The 26,212-nt window shown below is 43.5% G+C and overlaps 1 protein-coding gene across 1 annotated transcript in view; it reads right to left on the minus strand.

Moving 5' to 3' along the window:
* Window positions 1-26,212, minus strand: part of ANXA5 (annexin A5) — a 71,029-nt gene that overhangs the window by 15,750 nt on the left and 29,067 nt on the right. The window contains exons 3-9 of the mRNA XM_077279034.1: window positions 24,536-24,620; window positions 23,010-23,104; window positions 14,613-14,726; window positions 9,651-9,741; window positions 4,847-4,926; window positions 1,204-1,260; window positions 996-1,089 (exon numbers count right to left, since the gene is read on the minus strand). Of these exons, the coding sequence (XP_077135149.1) occupies window positions 996-1,089; window positions 1,204-1,260; window positions 4,847-4,926; window positions 9,651-9,741; window positions 14,613-14,726; window positions 23,010-23,104; window positions 24,536-24,620 (616 nt within the window). The remainder of the gene's footprint in view (window positions 1-995; window positions 1,090-1,203; window positions 1,261-4,846; window positions 4,927-9,650; window positions 9,742-14,612; window positions 14,727-23,009; window positions 23,105-24,535; window positions 24,621-26,212) is intronic.

Here is a 26,212-nt window from a genome sequence, read left to right on the forward strand (position 1 = left end):
TACACTGCGGGTGCGCGATGACGTCATATCGCGCACCTGCAGTGTCCTGGGCAGACTGCAGTCGCCGGGAGCAGCGCGGGCAAAAGGAAAGGTGAGGAGAGTTTGTTTTTTTTTTTTTCTTTTTAACTGGACTGTGGGGCCATTATCGGGGGGGGGAGGGGGGAGATGAGATGTGCGGGCTCTGCTGTATATATCCCTGTGCTGGATATACCACTGTGCGGGCTTGTGCTGGATATACCGCTGTGCTTGATATACCACTGTGCGGGCTGGAGGGCCCATTTGGAAGTTCGCACCGGGGCCCATAACTTTGTAGTTACGCCACTGTATATGTGTATCTATATATATATATCTATATATTTTACACACGTATATGTGTGTGTGTGCGCGCGCGCGTGTATATGTGTGCGCGTGTATGTATGTATGTATGTATGTATGTATGTATGTATGTATGTATGTATGTATGTATGTATGTATGTATGTATGTATATATATATATATATATATATATATATATATATATATATTATACACACACACACACAGTGTTAAGGCATTTGCTATAAATTTTTTATTTATTTAATAAAGACCTCAGTAGTTTACCTTTCTAGCTCCAATATCAGATAGTAAAAAATGATGTAGTGTGCTTCCAACATACGCACTGCAGTGTAGATTACAGGCATTTTATAAAGAATAATAGCAGTTCAGATTCGGCGCCCGCAGCTCTGCCGTTCTAAGCATTGAGAAACCCAACACTGCACAAAATATTACATTGTTCTTACTCAAGACACTGTCCCATCAGAAAGATGGTGCAGTCAATTAACGCGTACATTTTCAGATAGAGGCACATTGAATACTTAAACCGACCCTGAGGAAAGCCAAGTAGAATTCACAATGAAAGCACAAGGCTGCTGCATCTCAGCAGGAGAGCGATTATAACATGTGTATAAATACATCACACAGACACACAAGTAAAAACAGCACAAATGTCAATTTACTTTTCCTCAGGTGGGCAATGCTGCGTGTTCCCAGTATGGTGATGAACTTTTCTTCATCTGTACCCCATTTAAGTTCACCAGCTTGAAATAAATCCTGGCAGAAAGATGAAATTCATTGAGATATCAGATAGAAGCTCATGAACAAATATCTTCAGGGGACGAATGCAACACGTATTTTCATTCTCTCCTCAATAGAGAACTCACTGACCTGAGCGTCCTTCTCAACGAGAGCATCATTCACCTTGGAGTCAGGGTCCCTGTTTGCCTGAAGAGATACAGAACATTTATCTATGCTGATATGTAAGGATATACATAATGATGTCACTACAAAAACTTGTGAGAACACACTGCAAAGAAAAATTCAAGAAAGTAAATCAAAGAATTTGAATAAGGCTAGGTTCCCATTGCGTTAATGGGATAGCGCTAACGGACAGCGTTGCACGGCGAAAATGTCGCAATTAACGCCGTGCACCGCGTCCGTTAGCGCTCCCATTGCCGGCAATGATAGAGCGCATTGCTAGCGCGTGTCATTTTCGGCACGCGCTAGCGATGTGCCGGTCTTTTGTAGCGCGCCTCGGACGCTGCTTGCAGCGTCCGCGGCGCGCCAGAGGTCCGTTCCCCGCTCTCGCAGATCGGGGATCTGCGAGAGCGGGGACGTTAACGCGACCCCTGAACGCGGCCCCGAAAAAGACATTGCGTTAGCGCAATCCGCTAGCGCTCGCGCTAAACGGATTGCACTAACGCAATCTGAACCTAGCCTTAAACATTACACCTCCAAAAGAAGCCGTCATGGGACAATCTGAATGCATGAATAGATGAAACTTGGATGCCATAAAGCATTTCTTAGGTTTCTCCTCACTTGTAGTTCCCCACAGTAAGCCCGGACCGGATTTGTGTTCAGTAGCTAGTTACAGTATAGCAGCCTCCAAGATAATGATCTTACAGAGCATGGACCTCTTGTGGGCGTCCTGTGAGACAATGGCAGTGATCTAAAGACCTACATGGAATCTGCACGTCTCATCTCTCCATGCATTATACCTCAGGAAGGAGGTTCAGGGCCACAGATGCCATTTAATTATAGCTGGTATATTTTAATAATGTATGCTGTGTTCTGTTGCTTATTTGCAGAGGTGGGATTCAACCAGTTCTCACCGGTTCGGGGGAACTTGTTTTCAAATTGCAGCTGGTTTGTCATACCGGCAAGAAGCAGAGCCCCATTATTGAAGACAGGGGCCCACCAGTTTTAACTGAATGTGCGTCCGAGCAATGACGTCTGTGTCATCGACGTGCAGGAACAGAGCAGTGCTGGCAGTTAAGTTAATTTTTATCTATATATTTTAAGAGCGAGAGTCAGAAGAGCAAGCAATATGGGGGACATAGGGGCCCAAACTGAAGCATATAAAAGCCCTAGATGGGAGGGACAATTACAGTAAGGGCCAGAATGAGGAACATACACCGTATATTATTGGTTTATGGTGGCAAGTGGGGAACAATTACTGTAGGAACCAATCAGGAGACATTATTACTGCTATAATATTTTACTTTTGAGAATACGGTTTGCCATAAGGGACCAAAAGGAGTTCCTGTTACTGTGGAGGGCGGCATGGTCACTAATTCATCTGACGTAGTGTAGAGGTTGGGGAATAAAGTGGGGCATGTCCTCTAGAAGTGATCAGATATTAATAACTGTCTTATTTTCTGCAGAGACGAGTCCTGGCTGGAAGAAGTGATAGCATCCTGCACTGGATAAAGAAAAGTGTAGATGAATGACTTCACCTAGAGAAGTCATTGTATTACATGTATACCTCCACACATACATAAATATCTCTTGTGCGCGCTTCTCTCTAAATTCTTAGCAGCCACATGCCAAATTTAATGCACACCACTGCCAAACCACATATTACCACCACATAGTGGCCCAATAAAATCACATACAAGGGATAAACACTGCCACACTGATCATAACACATACTACCACCTTATAGTGACCGACTAGTACCTTTCTGATAATTAATAAAAACCACAATACTAATATTACCACTGGTGACCTTATACATAGTATATTATAGTAAACAGGAAATACAATGATCACCGATGACATATACAGTGCTGGTGAATCTCACGGTGATCTCACCGAGGTCAGCACAGTTCAGGGGCCCGCTCTCGCTGCAGCGAGTCATTTTCTCCTGCTCCTCAGCATTAGTGGTCGCCTCAGGCCACTGCTCACGCTGAAAAGCAAGTGTTGCACAGATGGATTATGGCGTGGGACACTTTGGATTCTTTCAGCTTCAAGCAGGTGAGAAATATTTTTTTTTTTACTGTTTATTTACAGGGGACAATGGCTTCAGGGGAGTAAGTTAGGGAGAGTATGTGTTATTTTATTCTTTATTTTACACTCGATAGAAAGTGGGGGCTGAATACAACTCAACATTATCCCATTCCCTGCTCATGCTGAACTCCGGGGACAATGATAAGTGCTGCCTCCAGCACTCAGTATCAGTGCAAATAGTACCGCTGAATCTCAGACGCCGGTAAGTGTCACACTGATGACATCCATGTGAACGTGTGCGGGACGTTTTAGATGGGAACAACAACTTGTCTAATCCCAACAGATTAGACCCACCACTATCTGCAAAGGAATCTCCTGAATGCTTCCCCTCGAATAGCTACATTCCCACAATGAGTATTTCCTGTTGCAGATTTTCTGTACCCATCAGCTAAATTAGGTCATTTACCTTTTGGTCACTGCAAATTTTATTTTATTTTTTCGCCCCATGCTCGTTTATCAGTTTCGTTTTTGCAGACACACACACACACACACACACACACACACACACCACCTTATAGTCATGTGCATTTTACACGCATTTAGTGCATTTCTGCAACAGAAATGCACTAAAACCCGCATCTGCATTTTTTTACCTGCAGATTTCCCACAGCAATTCTAATCAGTTTACTCACAAAAGGAGTTGTGGATTTCAAAACAAAATCACAGGGTTAGTTTATAAAGGGGAAAAAAAAAAAAAAAGCAGTGGGGCATGAGAGTTCCATAAACCCCATCCACTTTGGTGGAACTGTAACGCTATGTTCCCATGAACAGGAGGTAGCAGCATCAATAGTGTCCAAAGCGGTGCGTTCTAATCACACAGGTTCAGTGAACAATGTGGAGTTACCACATCCAATACATTATTGTGGAAATTTCTGTTGCCGAGACTATTGTCTCCACAACAGAAGTTGACATGCTACAGCTCGAGTTTACGCAGCACCAAATAGAAGCACCGTGGGCATAAGATTTCTATAAATCCCATCCACTATTCTTGTACTGTACAACATAGCGTATTAAACGCTTAGACGACGTGCTTTTTTGCATAGAAAAAGAAAAAAACAAAAAAAAAAAGTCAAAAAAAAAAAAAGCAAAGAATAAAAAAGCACAACACCTCACTAATTTAAATTAAGTCATTATCCGATGCAGGATACAGGCAAAAAGGATGTAGAGGGGAGTTACAGAAACATCACTCGTGGAAGTGAAGAGTTTCACATGCATTTGTCTTGCATCTCCAAGACATTACTGGCTTGTCAGAAATTCCCCCAAGATGGGCAGAAACTTGACAACCTCGTAATCCTGAGTTAGAAGAGTCCACCACAATAAAAGTCTTAAAGTCTAAAAATTAGGAAGCAATATATGACATTTAACATGACAAATTTTAAATTACTGTCAAAAGAAGAAAAGTTTTGTTGATGGAAGACTTTCCTATGTCAGAGCGGAAGTTTGACTTTTTTTTTTGCATAAAAAACAGGAAAATTAAGCTGTATAATAAAATGAAAAAAATATAAGTCTTAAAAAGACTAACCTGGACAAGGACAACCAGCATTCTCTGAAAGTAACCAGATGTATCTCCAGTGATGCTGTCCTCCAGTTCACGCTCATACTCTACAGCAATTAAAAAAATAAAAAATAAAATTATATACATTACTTAATATATTTTCCTGTAAGTGCTTTATGTAACAGCTATTCACTATATTACATGAATTAGATGCACTGTCCAGGCATAGGACAGCATATTCAAATAAAGCTACCTCAAAATGGATATTCATATGCAAATGAGGCCAAAAAAATTGTAGAGATTTTCATGCACTGTAATGTAATCACTGTATTCTAACTTTACTTGCCTTTCATAGTTACATAGTTATTAAGGTTGAAGGAAGACTTTAAGTCCATCTAGTTCAACCCATAGCCTAACATGCCCTAACATGTTGATCCAGGGGAAGGCAAAAAAAACCCATGTGGTAAGAGTAAGCTCCACCATGGGGAAAAAAATTCCTTCCCGACCCCACATACAGCAATCAGACTAGTTCCCTGGATCAACGCCTTATCAAGGAATCTAATATATATACCCTGTAACATTATACTTTTCCAGAAAGGTATCCAGTCCCCTCTTAAATTTAAGTAATGAATCACTCATTACATCATACGGCAGAGAGTTCTATAGTCTCACTGCTCTTACTGTAAAGAATCCGCCTCTGTTATTATGCTTAAACCTTTTTTCCCTCCAGACGTAGAGGATGCCCCCTTGTCCCTGTCACCGGTCTATAATTAAAAAGATAATCAGAAAGGTCTTTGTACTGTCCCCTCATATTTATACATTAACATAAGATCACCCCTTAGCCTTCGTTTTTCCAAACTAAATAGCCCCAAGTGTAATAACCTATCTTGGTATTGCAGACCCCCCAGTCCTCTAATAACCTTGGTCGCTCTTCTCTGCACCCGCTCTAGTTCAGCTATGTCTTTCTTATACACCAGAGACCAGAACTGTGCACAGTATTCTAAGTGTGGTCGAACTAGTGACTTGTATAGAGGTAAAATTATGTTCTCCTCATGAGCATCTCTATGCCTCTTTTAATGCATCCCATTATTTTAATTTGCCTTTGTAGCAGCTGCCTGACACTGGCCACTGAATATGAGTTTGTCATCCACCCACACACCCAGGTCTTTTTCATTGACGGTTTTGCCCAGAGTTTTAGAATTAAGCACATAGTTATACATCTTATTACTTCTACCCAAGTGCATGACCTTACATTTATCCCCATTAAAGCTCATTTGCCATTTATGAGCCCAAGCTTCTAGTTTACATAAATCATCCTGTAATATAAAATTGTCCTCCTCTGTATTGATTACCCTGCAGAGTTTAGTGTCATCTGCAAATATTGAAATTCTACTCTGAATGCCCCCTACAAGGTCATTAATAAATATGTTAAAAAGAAGAGGGCCCAATACTGACCCCTGTGGTACCCCACTATTAACCGAGACCCAGTCCGAGTGTGCTCCATTAATAACCACCCTTTGTTTCCTATCCCTGAGCCAGCTCTCAACCCACTTGCACATATTTTCCCCTATCCCCATTATTCTCATTTTATGTATCAACCTTTTGTGTGGCACCGTATCAAAAGCTTTTGAAAAGTCCATATACACTACATCTACTGGGTTCCCTTGGTCCAGTCCGGAACTTACCTCTTCATAGAAGCTGATGAAATTAGTCTGACATGATCGGTCCCTAGTAAACCCATGCTGATACTGGGTCATGAGGTTATTCCTCTTCAGATACTCCAGTATAGCATCCCTTAGAATGCCCTCCAGGATTTTACCCACAGTAGAGGTTAAGCTTACTGGCCTATAATTTCCGAGTTCAGTTTTTGTCCCCTTTTTGAATATTGGCACCACATTTGCTATACGCCAGTCCTGTGGTACAGACCATGTTAATTATGGACTCTTTAAAGATTAAAAATAATGGTCTATCAATGACTGTACTTAATTCCTGCAGTAATCGGGGGTGTATCCCATCCGGGCCCAGAGATTTGTCAATTTTTGTGATTTTTAGACGCCGCCGTACTTCCTGCTGTGTTAAGCAGGTAACATTTAATTGGGAATTTTTATCACTAGTCATATTGGCTGCCATGGGATTTTCTTTTGTAAATACTGATTAAAAAAAGTCATTTAGCATATTGGCTTTTTCCTCATCCACCATTTCACCCAGACTATTTTTAAGGGGGCCAACACTATCATTTTTTAGTTTCTTACTATTTATGTAGTTAAAGAATATTTTGGGATTATTTTTACTCTCTCTGGCAATGAGTCTCTCGGTCTCAATCTTTGCTGCCTTGATTTGCTTTTTACAGAATTTATTTAATTTTTTGTATTTATTTAATGCCTCCTCACTACCTACTTCCTTTAATTCTCTAAATGCTTTCTTTTTGTCACTTATTGCACCCCTTACAGCTTTATTTAGCCATATTGGTTTCCTCTTATTTCTAGTATGTTTATTCCCATACGGTATATACTGTGCACAGGTCCTATCCAGGATACTAATAAACGTCTCCCATTTTCTTTGTGTACTTTTATGTCTCAGGATATCGTCCCAGTTAATTGCACCAAGATCCGCTCATCCGTTGGAAATTTGCCCTCCTGAAGTTTAGTGTCATTGTCACCCCTCTACTACACATCTTATTAAAGGAGACATGAAAACTTATTTTGTGATCACTATTCCCCAAGTGACCCCCAACCCTTATATTTGATATGCGGTCTGGCCTGTTGGTTAATATTAGGTCTAGCAGTGCCCCCCTTCTTGTTGGGTCCTGAACCAGTTGTGAAAGGTAATTGTCTCTCATAGTACTGTTCAACACATTTAACTCCCTCCTCCGCCCACCACTGCCACCTCCAACTCCCCTCCGATGACTTTGCCACCTACTTCAAAAACAAGATCAACCAAACAAGGCAAACCCCAACTGTTCCACCACCCCAACCACTCCATATACCAGACCTCTGCCCTTCCCTAATAACCTCCCTCTCCAACATCACTGAAGGAGAGCTTACTCGCCTCTTTTCCAAATCACACCTCACCACCTGTGCACTTGACCCCATGCCTTCCCACCTGCTCCCCAACCTCACTAACACGCTTATTCCAGCCCTAACCCATCTCTTCAACCTATCGCTATCTTCTGGTACCTTCCCCTGCACCTTCAAACATGCCACCATCACACCCATCCTCAAAAAAAACTAACCTTGAACCAACTGCTATGCCCAGCTACCGCCACTTATCACTGCTTTCATTTGCTTCAAAACTCCTTGAGCAGCATGTCCATGCTCAAATTTCCTCCCACCTCATCTAACTCTCTTCTTGACAACCTCCAATCTGGCTTCCGCCCCCACCACTCCACAGAAGCTGCCCTGACAAAAATTACTAATGACTTACTCACAGCCAAAGCTAACAGACAGTTCTCCATCCTCCTCCTTGAGCTGTCTTCTGCTTTCGACACAGTCACTCACTGCCTACTGCTACAAATTCTTTCTTCCCTTGGCACAAAGACCTTGCCCTGTCCTGGATTGACTCATACCTTTCCGACCGCACATTTAGCGTTTCCCACTCCCACACTACCTCCTCATCCCGCCCTCTCTCTGTTGGAGTCCCTCAAGGCTCTGTCCTAGGGCCCCTACTTTTTTCCATCTATACCCTTGGCCTAGGGCAACTCAAAGTCCCATGGCTTCCAGTACCACCTGTATGCGGACGACACTCAGATCTACCTATCTGGGATTCTGGACAGAAGAGAGGCGACATCTGAGCCAGAGTGTCTGTCAGCCATATCCTCCTTCACCTCTCGCTACCTAAAACTCACTCAAAGTAGACAAAACGGAACTCATATTTCCCCCATCTCATGTAGCCCCCCTACCTTATCTATCTATTATGGTAAACTGCATCACGTTCTCTCCCGCACCTGAAATCTGCTGCCTCGGGGTAACTCTCGACTCTGCCTTGTCCTTCAAGCCGCACGTTCAAACTCTTGCCACCTCCAACTCAAAAATATTGCCAGAATCCGTCCCTTCCTCACCCCACAATCTACTAAGACTCTTGTGCATGCCCTTATCTCCTGCAACACCGTCCTCTGTGGCCTCCCCGCTAACTCTTGCACCACTCCAGTCTGTCCTCAACTCTGCTGCCCGGCTAATCCACCTCTCCTCGCTACTCCCCTGCTTCTCCCCTCTGCAAATCCCTCCTCTGGCTCCCAATTCCTGAACGAATCCAGTTCAAACTACCAACACTGATCTACAAAGCCATCCACAAACTGTCCCCTCCCTATATCTCTGAACTAATCTCCGATCCTCCCAAGACCTCCTACTCTCCTCCACACTTATTCGTTCCTCACACAACCGCCTCCAAGATTTCTCCCGAATATCCCCCATCCTCTGGAATTCCATGCCTCAACACGTCCGACTATCCACCACCCTCGGATCCTTCAGACGGAACTTGAAAACCCCATCTCTTCAAGAAAGCCTGCAATAACCATTCTGCCACCTTGCCATCGCCAGAGCCGCCGCCTCACCACCAGAGCTGCTACACCTCCAACCTTCTGTCTCTTCCCCATTATCCCATAGAATGTAAGTCCGCAAGGACAGGGTCCTCTCTCCCCTCTGTACCAGTCTGTCACTGTAAACTTGTTTACTGTAAACGATTTATAACCCTGTATGCAACCCCTTTCTCATGTACAGCACCATGGAATTAATGGAGCTAAAAAATAATAATAATAACAGTTTTTCACCCAAATAAATAAATAAAAGATCTATATAGATATATATTTCAATGTGCAAGAGCAGTTAGTCAGTACCTTCTCTATAAACTTTTTTGATATGACTGATTTCAGCTGGAGTTCTTGAAGCAAGAATTTCAATGAGCACTTTCTCATCAGTGCCAGCACCCTGGAAAACATGGAACATAATACAACATCTAATAATAATACACATTAGAACTTGTCCAAAATAAAAAAAGGTCTATAAAAATTAAAATTGCAGCTCTATCATATGCATATATGTGACTAATTGTTCCAATAGAAACACTAAAGATAGGGGATACATAACCAGATTTCAGTGCAAGGTTTCGAGGTTACTCAGGTCTCATCAGGCAAGTATAGTTACTAAGTCTTACAAAGTCCTGAGTGGTCTCAGAAGCTTGCCATTTGTTATACTTCCAGTTAGCCATTAAAAAAAAAAATAAAATAAATAAAAAAATAAATATGTCTGTCTGTCCTGGAAATCCTGCGTCTGATTGGTCGAGGCCGCCAGGCCTCGACCAATCAGAGACAGACACAGCATGGCGACGATGATGTCATAAAGGTTGCCTCGACCAATCAGCGATGGGCACAGTCTGCCGCCAGGCCTCAACCAATCAGCGACAGGCACAGTATCGACGTAGATGTCATAATGGTTGCCATGGTGACGATGATGTCATAAAGGTTGCCTCGACCAATCAGCGACGGGCACAGTCTGCCGTGAATTCTGGAATCATCATTGTCTATATACTACGGGGACATGATGCATATTCTAGAATACCCGATGCGTTAGAATCGGGCCACAATCTTGTATGTATGTATGTATGTATGTATGTATGTATGTATGTATGTATGTATGTATGTATGTATGTATGTATGTATGTATGTATGTATGTATGTATGTATGTATATACACACATACACACATCACTGAGGAATCTCAAATTTTAATATGTTTCTATCTACAGGTTAACAGCACAAAGATAGCAATAGTAATTTATTTTAAAAAAAGTATGACATTGAAGCAGTGGTGTACATCTAAATAGACTGAGCATTTCTATGCCATGGTGACTGTTCACTATGGCCATAGTTGCCAGTTTGACTGTATTTTCTTTTTTACGGACACATTGGAAATCCATAAATCATTGTGATTATAACTGATACATATCCAAATACCAAAATTCTGATATGAAGACATCAGCTGCATTCACTGAAAACTGTAAAATAATGATTAAATACCGCAATCTATACAAGTTCCTTTAGCAAACATGAATGAATGAATGAATGAATGAATGAATGAATGAATATAATTTTATTTATTTATTTATTTTTAAATACAGAGTGAAAAAAAGTACCTAATTTTTTATTTTACAGTCCTAAGATTTCTAGACAGATGGCAACCCTGACCATGGTATCTCCGGGGTTAAACTGCGGCAGTCAGATCTACTGGTAATGGAGCAGACTCTGTATGCGAGACTGTTACACACCAAATGAGTGGAGTTAGGCCCCCTTCCCACCCTACTACACATGATGAACTGCGGCGCACCATATGCCACAAACTTACTCGTCACCTTAATGACTTGTAGTTATATACAGTGGGTACAGAAAGTATTCAGACCCCTTTAAATTTTTTCACTGTTTCACTGCAGCCATTTGGTAAATTCAAAAAAGTTACTCATTAATGTACACTCTGCACCCCATCTTGACTAAAAAACAGAAATGTAGTAAATTTTTGCAAAATTAATAAAAAAAAAAAAAAAAAAGAGAAACTGAAATATCACATGGCCATAAGTATTCAGACCCTTTGCTCAGTATTGAGTAGAAGCACCCTTTTGAGCTAGTACAGCCATGAGTCTTCTTGGGAATGATGCAACAAGTTTTTCACACCTGGATTTGGGGATCCTCTGCCATTTATTCTTGCAGATCCTCTCCAGTTCCATCAGGTTGGATGGTGAACGTTGGTGGACAGCCATTTTCAGGTATCTTCAGAGATGCTCAATTAGGTTTAGGTCAGCGCTCTGGCTGGGCCAGTCAAGAATGGTCACAGTTGTTCTGATTTCACTCCTTTGTTATTTTAGCTGTGTGTCTTGTTAGAAGGTGAACCTTCGGCCAACTCTGAGGTCCAGAGCACTCTGGAAGGTTTTCATCCAGGATCTCTCTGTACTTGGCTGCATTCATGTTTCCTTCAATGACAACCATTTGTCCAGTCCATGCAGCTGAAAAACACCCCCATAGAATGATGCTGCCACAACCATGTTTCACTGTTGGGATTGTATTAGGCAGGTGATGAGCAGTGCCTGGTTTTCTCCACACATACCACTTAAAATTATCACCAAAAAGGTCTATCTTCGTCTCAAACCATAGAATCTTATTTCTCATAGTCTGGGAGCCCTTCATGTTTGTTTTTTTTTAGCAAACTATGCGGGCTTTCGTATGTCTTGCACTGAGGAGAGGCTTCAGTCAGGCTACTCTGCCATAAAGGCCTGACTGGTGGAGGGTCGCAGTGATAGTTGACTTTGTGGAACTTTCTCCCATCTCCCTACTGCATCTCTGGAGCTCAGCCAGTGATCTTGGGGTTCTTCTTTACCTCTCTCAGCAAGGCTCTTCTCCCACGATTGCTCAGCTTGTCTGGACGGCCAGGTCTAGGAAGACTTCTGGTGGTCCCAAACTTCTTCCATTTAAGGATTATGGAGACCACTGTGCTCTTAGGAACCTTGAGTACTGCAGAAATTCTGTTGTAAACTTGGCCAGATCTGTGCCTTGCCACAATTCTGTCTCTGAGCTCCTTGGCCAGTTCCTTTGACCTCATGATTCTCATTTGGTCTGACATGCACTGTGAGGTCTTATATAGACAGGTGTGTGCCTTTCCAAATCAAGTCCTATCACTTTAATTAAACACAGCTGGCCTCCAATGAAGGAGTTGTCAGGGAGACTAGGTGAGCGAGAGCTAATAACCCGGGCCCCTGCAATTTCCCTCAGACTAGGGAAATCCTGACTGACCCTCTACCTGGAGTTTACACTGATGGTGTGCATGTCCAGGCCTCGAACCTCACCCTGTTTCAACCCTAGGCTGAAACCTCTGCCCACCACCCAGTGAAGAGGTAATACACCAATACTCACGGTTAGCACAGACAAGGATAAAGGAAAATATACACCACGCCGCAGTCACTCAGGTATTCACTATAAATGTGAAGGGCAAAATAAATACAAATATAGGAAGGAGTAAATAAGACAAAGGAAAATACACCACAAGCAACGAATCTCCAACAACCAGCTCTCCACTCCAGACCGAGATAACAACGCACAAGACAGAAGCTATAATCGGCGACGCCCAATGATCAGGAGAACTATTTAAAGGCAATGGGCATGGCCCAGCTTCCAATCCGAGGATCAGGTAAATTAACCCCAGAACAGCTAGATAAAATCTAGCCGACGCCAATGAGCAAATAGTGGTCAAAAGCGGAATTACCGCTGTCTGTCGAACGACCTGGTCTGAACAGAGTCCGACATGACAGGAGTAGAACCATCTCAAGGAGGATAACAAGGAAATAGACAGCATGTGACTTAAATATGAGTGTCTGAGCAAAGGGTCTGAATACTTATGATCATGTGATATTTCAGTTCTTTAGTAAATTTGCAGACATTTCTACATTGTTTTGTTTTTTTTCAGTGAATATGGGGGGCAGAATGTTTATTAATGAGAAAAAAAATTTACTTTTTTTGAATTTACCAAATGGCTGCAATAAAACAAAGTGAAAAATTTAAATGGGTCTGAATACTTTCCGTACCCACTGTATACACACACAATATACGTCAAGAAGTTTCTTACAAAGAAAGTCTTCACTCAAAGAGGAAATCATAGTTTAGGGAGTCGTCGGACAAGTATCATACAATAATTTTCTAATCTTCATGGATTGATCACATTTTTAAAAGAAACATAGTACAAAAACAAATCCAAAACTGCACAAGAAAATTTTTTTGGATGGAATAATCCCTTAATGTACACCAGGACTGGTCACAACAAGCAATTCATTATTAGATTCAGAATGGTTTTATAACCCTGAAAAGGTACATTGTTAGGATTCTTTGCTTGTATTTGTGGCAGAAGTGAACAAAGGCGTGAAAGGTCATTCAACCTATAGACCTAAATTTTAACAAAAAAAAACACCATAAACTGACTGAATGTGTCATGTGTTGCAGTTTTTAGTGCATGTTCAGTTTTTCAACTGATCCGTTTCATAATGCACATAAACCTCAGACAAAGGAGCAGTCAGTCAAGCAGAAAGAAGCAGTGTCGGGCATAGAGCTGTAGTGACAGAGGCTTCAGATCTACCACAGTTCTTTAGCCTCATTTGCATATCAATTCAAAAGACGTTTTCTCAGTAACAGACTGGACATGTAAATGTATTGTTCAACTTTTTCTTTGAAAGAGCTACATCCACATATAAATAGTTTGGTGAAATCCCGCTGACAGATTCTTTAGTACAGGTAGGATAGATTAAAATCTGTAGTTGGTCTTCAGTGTTTAGTCTTGGAAATTTATAATCACAGATTATACTCTGTGCTGCAAGATTTTAAAATTGTCTGCCATAACAGATACAGTGATATAAAACTAGGGAGCAGAGAAAAGACCATCTGGGCTAACAATTAAAGATTAAAAAAGGTTATGCTAATCTGATAAAGTGGTGTTCACACAGTGTTAAGGCATAGTATCCCAGCTGCTGCAGGCCCACGGCTCCTTAGACCAGAAATTTCACATGAAAAGGGAGTTGTGGACATTCCATGCTGCTGGTGGGTAGATAGAATGGTAAATCCAGGTACACACAAATAGGTTTGTCTTTTTAATTTTGCCAACAAAACGTCGGAGTTTACACACTTATGCATCCGGATGGGTTTTTGTCCTCAAGAATAACAGATACAGTAACATTGTTTAGTGGTGTAGAAGGGAAGTGCTCCAAACTGTTTAGGTGAATGAATACACCACTGAGGGTGTAAGTTCCCTCTAAGGAGTAAGCTACGTACCTTGATAGCATGTCGGAGTTCATATGCATCATACAGATTGGATGGAGTCATTAGTGCAATTATCACATTCTCAAGTTTCCCAGTAAGTTCGGATTTTAGGTCGTCAACAAGATCCTGTTGCATTACAAATACAATATTGTTAAAAATATATCATATAATAAAATAGATTAAACAAAATGCACCTGCAGCAGTACTCTAGAAATTGTGCACACAGTCACAAATCCTTTTGAATACTATGGTTTTGCAAATAATGACAAATAAATAAACGCAACATCTGGTCTTTAGAAGGTCTTATAATGGAGTGGACAACACACTTAGGTCAGTATTTTACATCAGTATCTGTAAGCCAAAACTAGAAAGCCAATAGAAACATAGCACCACTTGTGCATTTGTAAGCCAAAATCAGGAGTGGGTGAACACAGAACGTGTGAATGTGGCCTTGCGGTTCTGCAACTGAACTTCGGGAACAGCCCAACCAATCTGATATTAAATCAATATAATAGTAGAAGACAAACCATTAAATGGTTATTAACCATTTAATAACTAGGCAAGCACAGCCTCATATGAGCAACATGACAAATTACTCTGCAACATTTTTAACAAACACTAGTCAAAATGCAGAAGTAGTCCAAGAAAAAGCAAGCACATCCTTATTACTTCCATTGAAATTAAGTTTATCAAGTGCCCTTGATTTTTTGTTTATCAGAAAAATTATGATCACTTCTACAAAAGCAAAAAGTCGTGTATCACACGGAGGTCTCCCAAGACTATATCCAACCCCATTCAAGTTAGTTAATGCAAATACATCCTTGGTAATGTGTAAGCAACCATAACCTATGTTGGAGTGTAAACTGATGGTAACCAGTATTTTTTTCTTCATCATTGCTGCGCTATCAACCACCATCTGTTGAATTTCTTTACGGATTTTTAGCCTTCTCTTCATCACTCTATAGCAGACCTGGGCAAAGTGCGGCCCTTGGGCCACATCCGTCCTTCTGGCTGCCTCATCCCAGCCCGCAGAAAAAGACAGCCGTGGGCCTGGAAAGCAGAGGTCCACAGGCCACACCGTGCCCACCCGCCAGCTAGCTCCACCTGCGCTGACTTCCTTGGTGGAGGAGGGGCCTCTGACCACTTCCTCCACCAATCAGCATGTGAAACAGCGGACGCAATTACATCATTTCATCGCGTCAGCTGTGTACTGTGGAGAGTCAGTGCACCTGAGGCAGGGAGAGCAGCAGAGCGCTGGGAAACAGGACCAAGGTGAGTATGTGGTGTTATTTTTTTTCCATATGTATGGGATGTTTGGGTGGGCATGAGGAGGCTATGGGGGCATCCCATGTGGGGGGTAGGGCGTAGGCTGTGTGGGGCTCTTACAGTATACTTGGGTTCAAATGATATATAGAGGGATGTCAGCATACTTAATTCAGCTCAATATTAAAGGGAACCTGTCACCCCGTTTTTTCCGTATGAGATAAAAATACTGTTAAATAGGGCCTGAGCTGTGCATTACAATAATGTATTTTGTGGACCCCGATTCCCCACCTATGCTGCCGAAATACGTTACCAAAGTAGCCGCTTTCGCTGAGCCCGACGCTAGTGTGAAAGTAGCCTAACCCTGCGTGCTGAGGTGAGGGCGATCAATAGTGAAGTTTTAAGAGATAGCATCTTTAATGGGACATCTGATAAAGGTTCAAAGGGAGATTTAGTCAGAGCTGTCAGGACTAGATTTAGATCCCACTGAGGGGTGCTGTGCAAGGCCAGAGGTCTTGACCTCCCTGCTGCTCTAACAAACCTGGAAGTCAAACGATTCCCTGCCAAGTCGTAATTGAATAGCGCCCCTAAAGCTGCTATATGGACTTTTAGGGTACTCGTGGCCAGACCTATCTCCAACCCCTTTTGCAGGAATTCTAGTAAGGCATTCAGGGGAACCTCTTCACCTATTATGGCGCCTGAGGATGACAGGAACTTTTTCCAGATTTTACCGTATTGTTTAGTTGTAATAGGTTTTCTACTTTGTAGTAGGGTAGATACCAGCCCTGGTGAAAATCCCCTATGTTCTAACAGCTGCCTTTCAAATTCCAGGCTGTCAAGTGTAAACTTGCAACCTGCGGATGTTGTACTGGCCCCTGGAAGAGGAGATCCAGAATATCCGTTAGTACCCAAGGGTCTGAGATGGACATCCTCCTCATCCAGGAAACCCATGCCTTTTTGGCCAGAATGGAGCTATTAAGACTATGCGAGCTCTGTCCTCCCGAATTTTCTTCAGAACTGCTACTAGAGCTATTGGGGGAAAAGCATAAGCCAGCTGGTGGTTCCAAGGAATCAGGAATGCGTCTAATGCTACTGGGTTCCCCAGTGGTGTTCTAGAGCAAAATGTGTCTACTTTTTTGTTCAGATCATTCGTCTATGTGTGGCTCTCCCCATCTCTCCGAGATTTGGTTGAATGGGCCGGGTTTAGTTCCCATTCCCCTTGTTTTAGGCGGGATCGACTCAAAGTCTGCTTTGCGATTGTCCACCCCTTTTATGTGAAGGCCTGTCAAAGACTGTAGGTTCTTTTCCGCTATCTGGAAGATTGATTTTGCCACCTCCATTAGGGATTGGGAACGGGTACCCCCCTGGTGATTCCGGTATGCCACCACCACTCTGTTGTCTGACATGATGTGAATGAAGTGGATCTATGAACTCTAAAAGTGCGAACTTGACTGCGAGAAGTTCCTTCATGTTGGAAGATACACCCTTTAGGCTGTCTGACCAGACCCCTTGCGCTATGAGATCGTCCAGATGGGCCCCCCCACCCACTGGGACTTGCATCTGTGGTCACTATTTTTGAGACCGAGGTTACCCAAGGGACACCACGGGACAGATTGTCCCATGACATCCACCAATCTAGGGAGAGTATTGTGTTTGGAGACAAACTGAACCGACCTAAAATTTCCTTCTAGAGAAACTTTTTCTGACAGAATTTGCCATTGAAGCTCCCTTGAATGAAGTTGAGCCCATTGGACTGCAGGGATGCAAGGCATCAGGGACCCCAGGAGGGACATTGCTTGACGTAGGGATATGGAAAGTAGATCCCTCATTCTGGACACGAGACCGGCCATCTTTTGCATTTTGGAAGGAAGGCGGCAACCCTGCCTGACAGAGTCCAATGTGACACCCAGATATTCTTGAACTTGGCATGGTATCAACTTGGACTTTGCCAAGTTCACCAGCCAGCGCATGACATTTTTTGTCTCTCGCAATGCTGAGAAGAGTTGCCAATTACCAGGAAATCGTCGAGATATGGCACAATTAGGGTGTTCTGCTCCCTTAGGTGGGCCATTACCTCTGCTACCAACTTGGTAAAAACCCAAGGAGCTAAGGCTAGACCAAAGGGGAGGGCTGCAAATTGGAAATGTCTTATCACCCACCCCGATGTGGACCGCAAATCTGAGGAATTTTTTGATCGTCTTTGTGAATGAGGACGTGGTAATATGCGTCCTTCAAGTTTAGGACTGCCATGAAACAGAGTGGAAACACCACTTTTATTGATGTTTTTACTGTTTCCATCTTGAACGGCTGCACATTTAGATATTTGTTTAGATTTTTCAAATTTATAATTGTCCTGTAGGACCAGTCTGGTTTCTTCCTCAAGTAGAGGGGGGACTAATATCCTTCTCTTTCTTGGAGGGGAACTTCCAGGAGAACTGCTTTGTCTGCCAGTCCCATTATCTCCTGTTCTAGCGCAAGCTGTTCCTCTGCTGACGATCTCAGATGTTGTCATGAAGGAGGGGTGAGGAATTTTGCGAAATCTTAGTTTTAGTCCCGATTTTATTATGTCCAGTATCCATGGACTGTTGGTGATTTTTTTCCCAGGCTGAGAGAAAGAAGGACAAGTCTTCCCCCGACCTGGGGCAAAAGTTCATTGGGCAGCTTTATTTGTTGTCAGTGGGGCTTTTGTTGAACATGAACCCCTTGTTTTTATTTTTCTTATCATCCCATCTATCCTGGTTTTTCCCCGGCTTCCTACGGATGAACTTCTTGTTCCGAAAGGGCCTCCTGTAGGAAGGATAAGTGAGGATGGGGAATGACTATCCCCCGCCTTATCCAAGATGTCATCTAAAGTGGGCCCAAATAAAAATTCTCCTTCGCAGGGGATGGTGCATAATTTGGATTTTGTCTAGGGAGGTCCCCTGGCCAACACTTTAGCCAAAGAGCGTGCCTAGCCGCGTTAGAAAAAGCTGCTGATCTAGCAGCTAGCCTGAGTAAGCGGAAGCATCCGTTAGGAACGTGGCAGCTCCCCGCATTACTGGCAAAGTGTTTAGTATAGGGTCCCAAGATGACCCATTTTTAAATCTGAATCTGTAATAATTATAGGGGATAACTCAGGAGACTCTTTGCGTTGAACAAGACAACTACAGGACACAGTTTTATAAGTGGTAAAGTCTATATTATCACACGGTGATTCCAACAGGTGCAGAGAGAAACTCAAGTCCACAACACTTGGTGCAAATAATAAACGCAGCTTAGCAGTCTATAGGAAACTTCAGAGGAAAATGCAATCAAGCAGATAGTCTATGAAGCACAGTTATTCTTGAGGATACTTCACACGAATAAATCCTTGTCTTAGTCCAGGCACAGATAGATATGCTTATTAGGCAGTTCAAATCATATCTTAGCTCAACCAGGGAGGCCTGGTTAATAGTCTCAGGTTATTGCAAAGCAGAAACAGCTTACATGTCCAGCAAATGCAGATGGAAGTAAACACGAACAGCAGATGAAGGAGGATTACTGGAAACTTGTGTATGCAGCAGAATCACCACACAGGTTCACAGGAGCAGGTGTATAGCCAGGGAGTAATCAGAGGTCAGGAGCTGGATGCAAGGCAGAATACTCTAGCACAGACTGAAGGCTGGGGTGCAGTTTTATAGCAGGAAGACACAGTGCACATGAGACCAAAGACGCCATCTTGGAAAAGGGCAGTAATGCACAAAAGGTAAAAAATGTTCAGAGTCCTGACAGAATCTCTAGTTGGTCAAGCCAGACCATTAGGGAACGGGATGTGCACGCTGCAGCCAGTGCCGGTTTTAGGCCATGTGCACACGCTGCAGATTCCATTGCGGAATTTTCCGCAGCGGTTTTGATAAATCCGCTGCGGTTTTTCCTGCGGATTTATCGCAGATTCCGCTGCGGGTTTTCACCTGCAGTTTTCTATAGGAGCAGGTGTAAACCCGCAGCGGAATCCGCACAAAGAATTGACATGCTGCGGAATGTTAGCCCCCCCGCGTAAACCTGAAAGAAATATAGCGGGGGTCTCATGGCCTCATGGACCCTGTCATTTAATATGACTTTCTGTCAGAAGAAAGGTCAAATAAAGGTCAGGTCAGTCATCTCTGAAAGTGTGACACTGGTTTTATCCAGTTTTTTCTGGTATGTTTGGCAGCTATTGTAACGGTTTTCTATTGGCTGTTAGCAGCTTTGCCGCTCTTTTTTTGAATATATAAACACCTGTTTTGTGGTATCTGGTCATTCTGTCAGAGGAAGAAGATAAAGAAGACCCCACCCTCCCTCCCCTGAATTCTTGTAATTTTACTGTCGTGTAGTTTAATTGTGGGAAAATCACCCATGTCTGGGTGGATTGGTTTATTGGAAAAGTTTGGTACTTTGGTTTTATAATTTATGGAGTTTATTTATTGGTGATTAATTAATTTATGTAACCCTAAATAAACTACACGGCCATTTTTATCCACAATTAAAGCGTTTTGTGTTTTTATTGTATGAATGGGTTCTATGAGGCCATGTAAACCGCTACATTTCCGCGCTTTTTTTCCGCAGCATGTGCACTGCGGATTTCGTTTCCCATAGGTTTACATCATACTGTAAACGCATGGGAAACCGCTGTGGACCCGCAGCTGCGGAAACGCTGCGGATCCGCAGCGTGTGCACATACCCTTAGCCCTCCCCCAGCTGCTTCCCATGAGCTTTTTAGGAATGTGTCCGCTTTCTTGTCCATGGGATCCTTCAGGACCCCCATATCCTCGAATGGAAGGGCATATTTTTTTGACGCTTTGGCGATCGCGACGTCTAGCTTGGGAGCTTCTTCCCAAAAAGATCAAGACTGGTCATCAAAGGGGTATTTCCTCTTTGGTATGCGTAGGGCTTTCCTTATGGGTTTTTTCCACTCTTTTTTAATCAAGGCCAGGATTTTTTCATTAAGCGGAAAGGCCCTCTTTTTTTGCTCAAGACCCCCGAACATAATGTCCTGTACTGATTTCTTGGGATGAGGGTCCATTAGCCCCATAGTGTTCCTAACTGCTTTGACAAGGCTATCCGTCTCTTCTATAGGAAAGCAGCTACGACCCCCGGTGGAAGATGAAGATGATGAAGAGGAAGAATTAGAAGTATCTGAGTCCCCCACTTCGCTATCCGTGTCATTGGACTCAGGTGTTGGGGATCTGTGCCTGGTTTTCCTTAGCTTTTTCCCCTCCTTGTAGGGATCTAAATGTTTCCTCTACCTGTTTTTTTTTTAATCAGGGTTTTGAGGTCTGCGGCGAACCCGGGAAGCCCCTCACACACCGTCTGCTGAACGCATGAACTGCACAGCCTCTTTTGCCAGGTGTGTGTGTGTGGGGGGGGGCACATACTTTGTGCTTAGTTTTGCCTAAGCTCTTCTTCTCCTAGGGAAAGAGACAAATATAGGCCCTTATTAATCTCTAACATTCACGAAGATCACTCACCACCTGGGGGACCCATAAGTACCGGCTGGGGATGGTCTTTACTGGCGTTGGCTTATCCCTTGTACGGGACGCTGTGCTGGACTGTTTGCTGTGCAGCGATCCTGAGCGTCCTTTACCGGTAGTTTCCTGGTGTCCTTTTTGAGGCGTCTGTTTTTGCTGCTGCTGCTGCTACAGCGGCTGCGGTGAAGACCTGGATAGGGGTGATCCCTCCAGATCGCTCATGATGGCAGGGGGACACTGGTCGAGCTCCATAGGAAGCGTTCGACCTGGGGCTGGCTTTCTTTAAGTAGCGGTAACTTGTCCCCCTCGCCCACGCTGTTTAAGTACCTGCGCAGTGCCTGGTTTCCCAGGTGTGCATTGCGTCACATCGCACGGGTTCTCACGCATGCACAGTGCCGCCGAGAACATAATTACGGAGGGACCGCCCACAAAATGGCGCCACACATGAAATGCTGGTTCCCGGAGCCCCCGGTCCATCCATATCTATTTTTTTTTTTTTTCTTCCTTCCTTACCTGGAGACGCGACGGCGTTCCTTCTTGCCACCTCTCCTCGCACACCCTTGAGGCTCGCTGACCCCAGCGGTGGCGCCTCGGGTCACCACACCAGCTGAGGCAGGGGGACCCCCGCTGCCTGAGTCGGACTGATTGCCCCGGAATTCCCACGATGAGGCATGTCTTCTGTAGGTCTCCCATCAAAGACAGGAAACCAAACTGATGAGGGAGAGAGGTACCGCCTTTTTATCTGTAGGTTTCCTGTCCTTGGTGGGCGGATCCCCTCTCTCCGTGGTGCAGTCATGGGGGGGACAGAGAAAATTAGTTGCTCACCCCTGCTCTATTGCCATGCTTTGAGCTGTCACAGGCTCCCATTATCCAGAGTCACCCCAAATGGCTACTACAGTCTGTGCCTGTTTTTGTACAAGTTATGGTCATCCTACAACGTGGAAAACTTTAAAGACCGATGTCAATCTGAGATTAGAAGGTAAATACATTTTGGACTGTCTATATAGCAGATACTATCTGTGGCAAGAGTGGCCATGTGATGAATTCAGCTACATGTATATATCATAGGACTTATTGTTTTGCACCTGCTTTAATCAGCACCAACTTTTTAGAAAATTGTTGAGTGGCAAAAAAGGGAAGGCTGTATTAGTCTTAAACTCTGGTTCAGGCCACATTTGCACATATTTTTCTTTCACATTACACCAGAAAACTAGAGTTGGGAGAAGGGAATGAAATCCAAAGACTTTCAGGGAGGAAACTTTTTGCACCTCATTGATTTTTGTCTTTAAAGAGAAACATGACTACTGGACTATGGTTCCTCCAATTAATGATCTGGGCCACAACTATAGAGACACATGCACCACACCGCAATGCTTTGTGCGCCTATAAAATGGGAGACATTTACTTATATACTGGAAGTATGCAGATAAAGTGTACAGTGTTACCCAATGTAGTGCCGCAGGTTGTGAAATATGGCCGAGTACACAGACTACGAAGGGAGAATGTTTGTACACAAGTCAGTGGGTAATTTGACAGGCACGACCACCAGTTGTAGTCATAAGTTGTGGAATAATACTGGTATAACTCCATTGATAAAGATAGCTCAACATTTATTATGGGACATATACAGTAGGCAATTTTAAATACAGCGTTCATTTTCTATGCACCATAATAATCTTACCCTGCCAAATAAAGTCTTAAAAGCAACACCAATTTGTTGACGCTGATCATTGCTTCTTGAGGTGAGGATTTTCATAATTGTGTCTTCATCAGTACCTTTGAGTTAATAGAAGCAAAAAATTATCATCGATTGATATGTGATAAGAGAATGGGGCTGGCTTGGCTGTTAAAATGAGCAGCCAACTGTCCCCCTTCAGACACTGCTCTGATCACATGCCACACAGGGACCAGACAAGGCAGTCAAAACTCGGAATGGTGCGACTAGCAGACAACAGCGTATTACTGCAAATAGAAACTCTGATTCTAACTACAGAGCTAAGATGGCAAAGTGTTATACTATATTAAAAAAGGGGTTATCGAGAGCCAATTTCTTTATTTTACTATGGGTTTAAGAACTAACAGTGAGGTAGTTGAAAGCAATCCGCTCCTGCCAGTGATTCTACGGCTTCCCCTGACGTCACATTAACAGAACAGCCACCTGTCTTCTCCGTTGACAGGGAGTGAGTGCTGACTGACCGTCGACAGTCACTCCCTATCAACAGAGCAGCCTGGAAGAGTAAGGCTATGTGCACATGTAAGAAAAGAGGTGCAGAATTTTATGCACAAAATACGCATCTCCTGGCAGAATCCGCAGCCGCGGATTTGCCGCAGTTTTTGCCACTGCGGAATTTTAACATGAAGGGGTGCAGAAACGCTGCAGATCCGCACAAAAGTAGTGACATGCACTTCTTTGAAATCTGCAGCAATTCCGCACAGCTTTTTTTTTCCCCCATTGAATAACATACTGTACATCACAGTGCGGATCTGCAGCGTTTCTGCGGGGAAAAATCCGCTGCGGATCCACAGCAAATCAGCATGGTGTGCACATAGCCTAAGAGCTGCTCTATTGATGTGAGCAGCAGAATCTCTGGCAGGAGCGGTCAATGACCACTCTAAGCCAGCAATTAGCAACTTCCTGCCTATTTTTGTGTGTTTTTTTTCCCACTAAGGGCCTAAAAACTAGTAGTTCATGAAACCCCCCTTTAAAGGGAACCTGTCACCCCCAAAATGGAAGGTGAGCTAAGCCCACCGCCATCAGGGGCTTATCTATAGCATTCTGTAATGCTGTACATAAGCCCCCAATGTATCCTGAAAGATAAGAAAAAGAGGTTAGATTATACTCACCCAGGGGTGGTTCCGCTGCGGTGGGCGTGGCGGTCCGGGGCCTCCCATCTTCTTACGATCACATCCTCTTGTCTTCACGCCGCAGGAGTACTTTGCTCTGCCCTCAACAGGGCAGGCAAAGTATGCCTGCGCCAGAGCGTGAAGACAAGAAGAGGACGTCATCTTATCAAGATAGGAGGCCCCCGACCGGACCGACGCCCACCAGACCGGACTGCAGCGGGAACGCCCCTGGGTGAGTACAATCTAACCTCTATTTCTCATCTTTCAGGATACATCGGGGGCTTAGCTCACCTTCCATTTTGGGGGTGACAGCTTCCCTTTAAATACAGTAGAACCTTATACAATGTATCACAGAAAGCTTACCCAATCCCTTCATAGCTTTGCGGAGAGCCTCTGCATCATCATTGGCTTTGAAACCAATGAAATCTTTTATGGTTCCTCTTGTGGACTAAAAGAGAAAGGAATAAATAAATAACCGGAATGCTAGTTTAAAAATACAAACATTACAAGTGATATGTTATTTATGGCCAGCAATTTTTTTTTTTTTTTTAAATAATGCTACGTGTTCTAAAAATAAAAAAAATAAGTGTACCCGCTCACCTCCTGCTTCTCCAGAGTGGTGGCCAGGTCCCCTTGCTTCCTCTTCTGGCAGAACAAGATGTTCTGAGACTGGCAATTAGCTGCAACAGTCACATGTCCGGAAGAGGAAGCAAGGAGCAGAGAACCTAGGCACTGTTAAAGAGTTACCTAGTTTTGAGCTGAAGGTATGGACAGGCTACTATGCCCAGACTGGACGGTGCCCTCACAGACCTGCAAACATTGATGATCAGTCTCATAAGCCTTATCCAGTAAAGTATTGTTCCTAAAATATTAAAGTGCCGTAATATGATAAATTCACTTCTACACACCTGTTACAGCTACCACTATTTCAGAGGTGACCAGTCTTCATTGACTGGTCTGCTGCTTTGATGCATTAACCATATGACCACTGAAGCCAATGACTGGACGCAGCAGTCACATGCTACCCTTATTTCTGAGGCCAGTGACCGCTTGTAGCAGTCACCTATACGTGGTTGGCGCATCATTCCTACAGAACAATTAGAACAGAATCAGAGTCGAGGCACCGAAGTGGCTGGGGATTTATAAGGTAATAGGTTATATTTATCACAAGCATTGCTTTATGGCCATGAAAAAAAAAAAAAATATATATATATATATATATATACACTCACCGGCCACTTTATTAGGTACACCATGCTAGTAACGGGTTGGACCCCCTTTTGCCTTCAGAACTGCCTCAATTCATTGTGGCATAGATTCAACAAGGTGCTGGAAGCATTCCTCAGAGATTTTGGTCCATATTGACATGATGGCATCACACAGTTGCCGCAGATTTGTCGGCTGCACATCCCAAAGATGCTCCATACAAGGCAGGATGGATCCATGCTTTCATGTTGTTTACGCCAAATTCTGACCCTACCATCCGAATGTCGCAGCAGAAATCGAGACTCATCAGACCAAGCAACGTTTTTCCAATCTTCTACTGTCCAATTTCGATGAGCTTGTACAAATTGTAGCCTCAGTTTCCTGTTCTTAGCTGAAAGGAGTGGTACCCGGTGTGGTCTTCTGCTGCTGTAGCCCATCTGCCTCAAAGTTCGACGCACTGTGCGTTCAGAGATGCTCTTAGGCCTACCTTGGTTGTAACGGGTGGCGATTTGAGTCACTGTTGCCTTTCTATCAGCTCGAACCAGTCTGCCCATTCTCCTCTGACCTCTGGCATCAACAAGGCATTTCCGCCCACAGAACTGCCGCTCACTGGATTTTTTTTCTTTTTCGGACCATTCTCTGTAAACCCTAGAGATGGTTGTGCGTGAAAATCCCAGTAGATCAGCAGTTTCTGAAATACTCAGACCAGCCCTTCTGGCACCAACAACCATGCCACGTTCAAAGGCACTCAAATCACCTTTCTTCCCCATACTGATGCTCGGTTTGAACTGCAGGAGATTGTCTTGACCATGTCTACATGCCTAAATGCACTGA

This window comes from Ranitomeya variabilis, chromosome 1, assembly GCF_051348905.1.
Source record: "Ranitomeya variabilis isolate aRanVar5 chromosome 1, aRanVar5.hap1, whole genome shotgun sequence".
NCBI classification, from domain to species: domain Eukaryota; kingdom Metazoa; phylum Chordata; class Amphibia; order Anura; family Dendrobatidae; genus Ranitomeya; species Ranitomeya variabilis.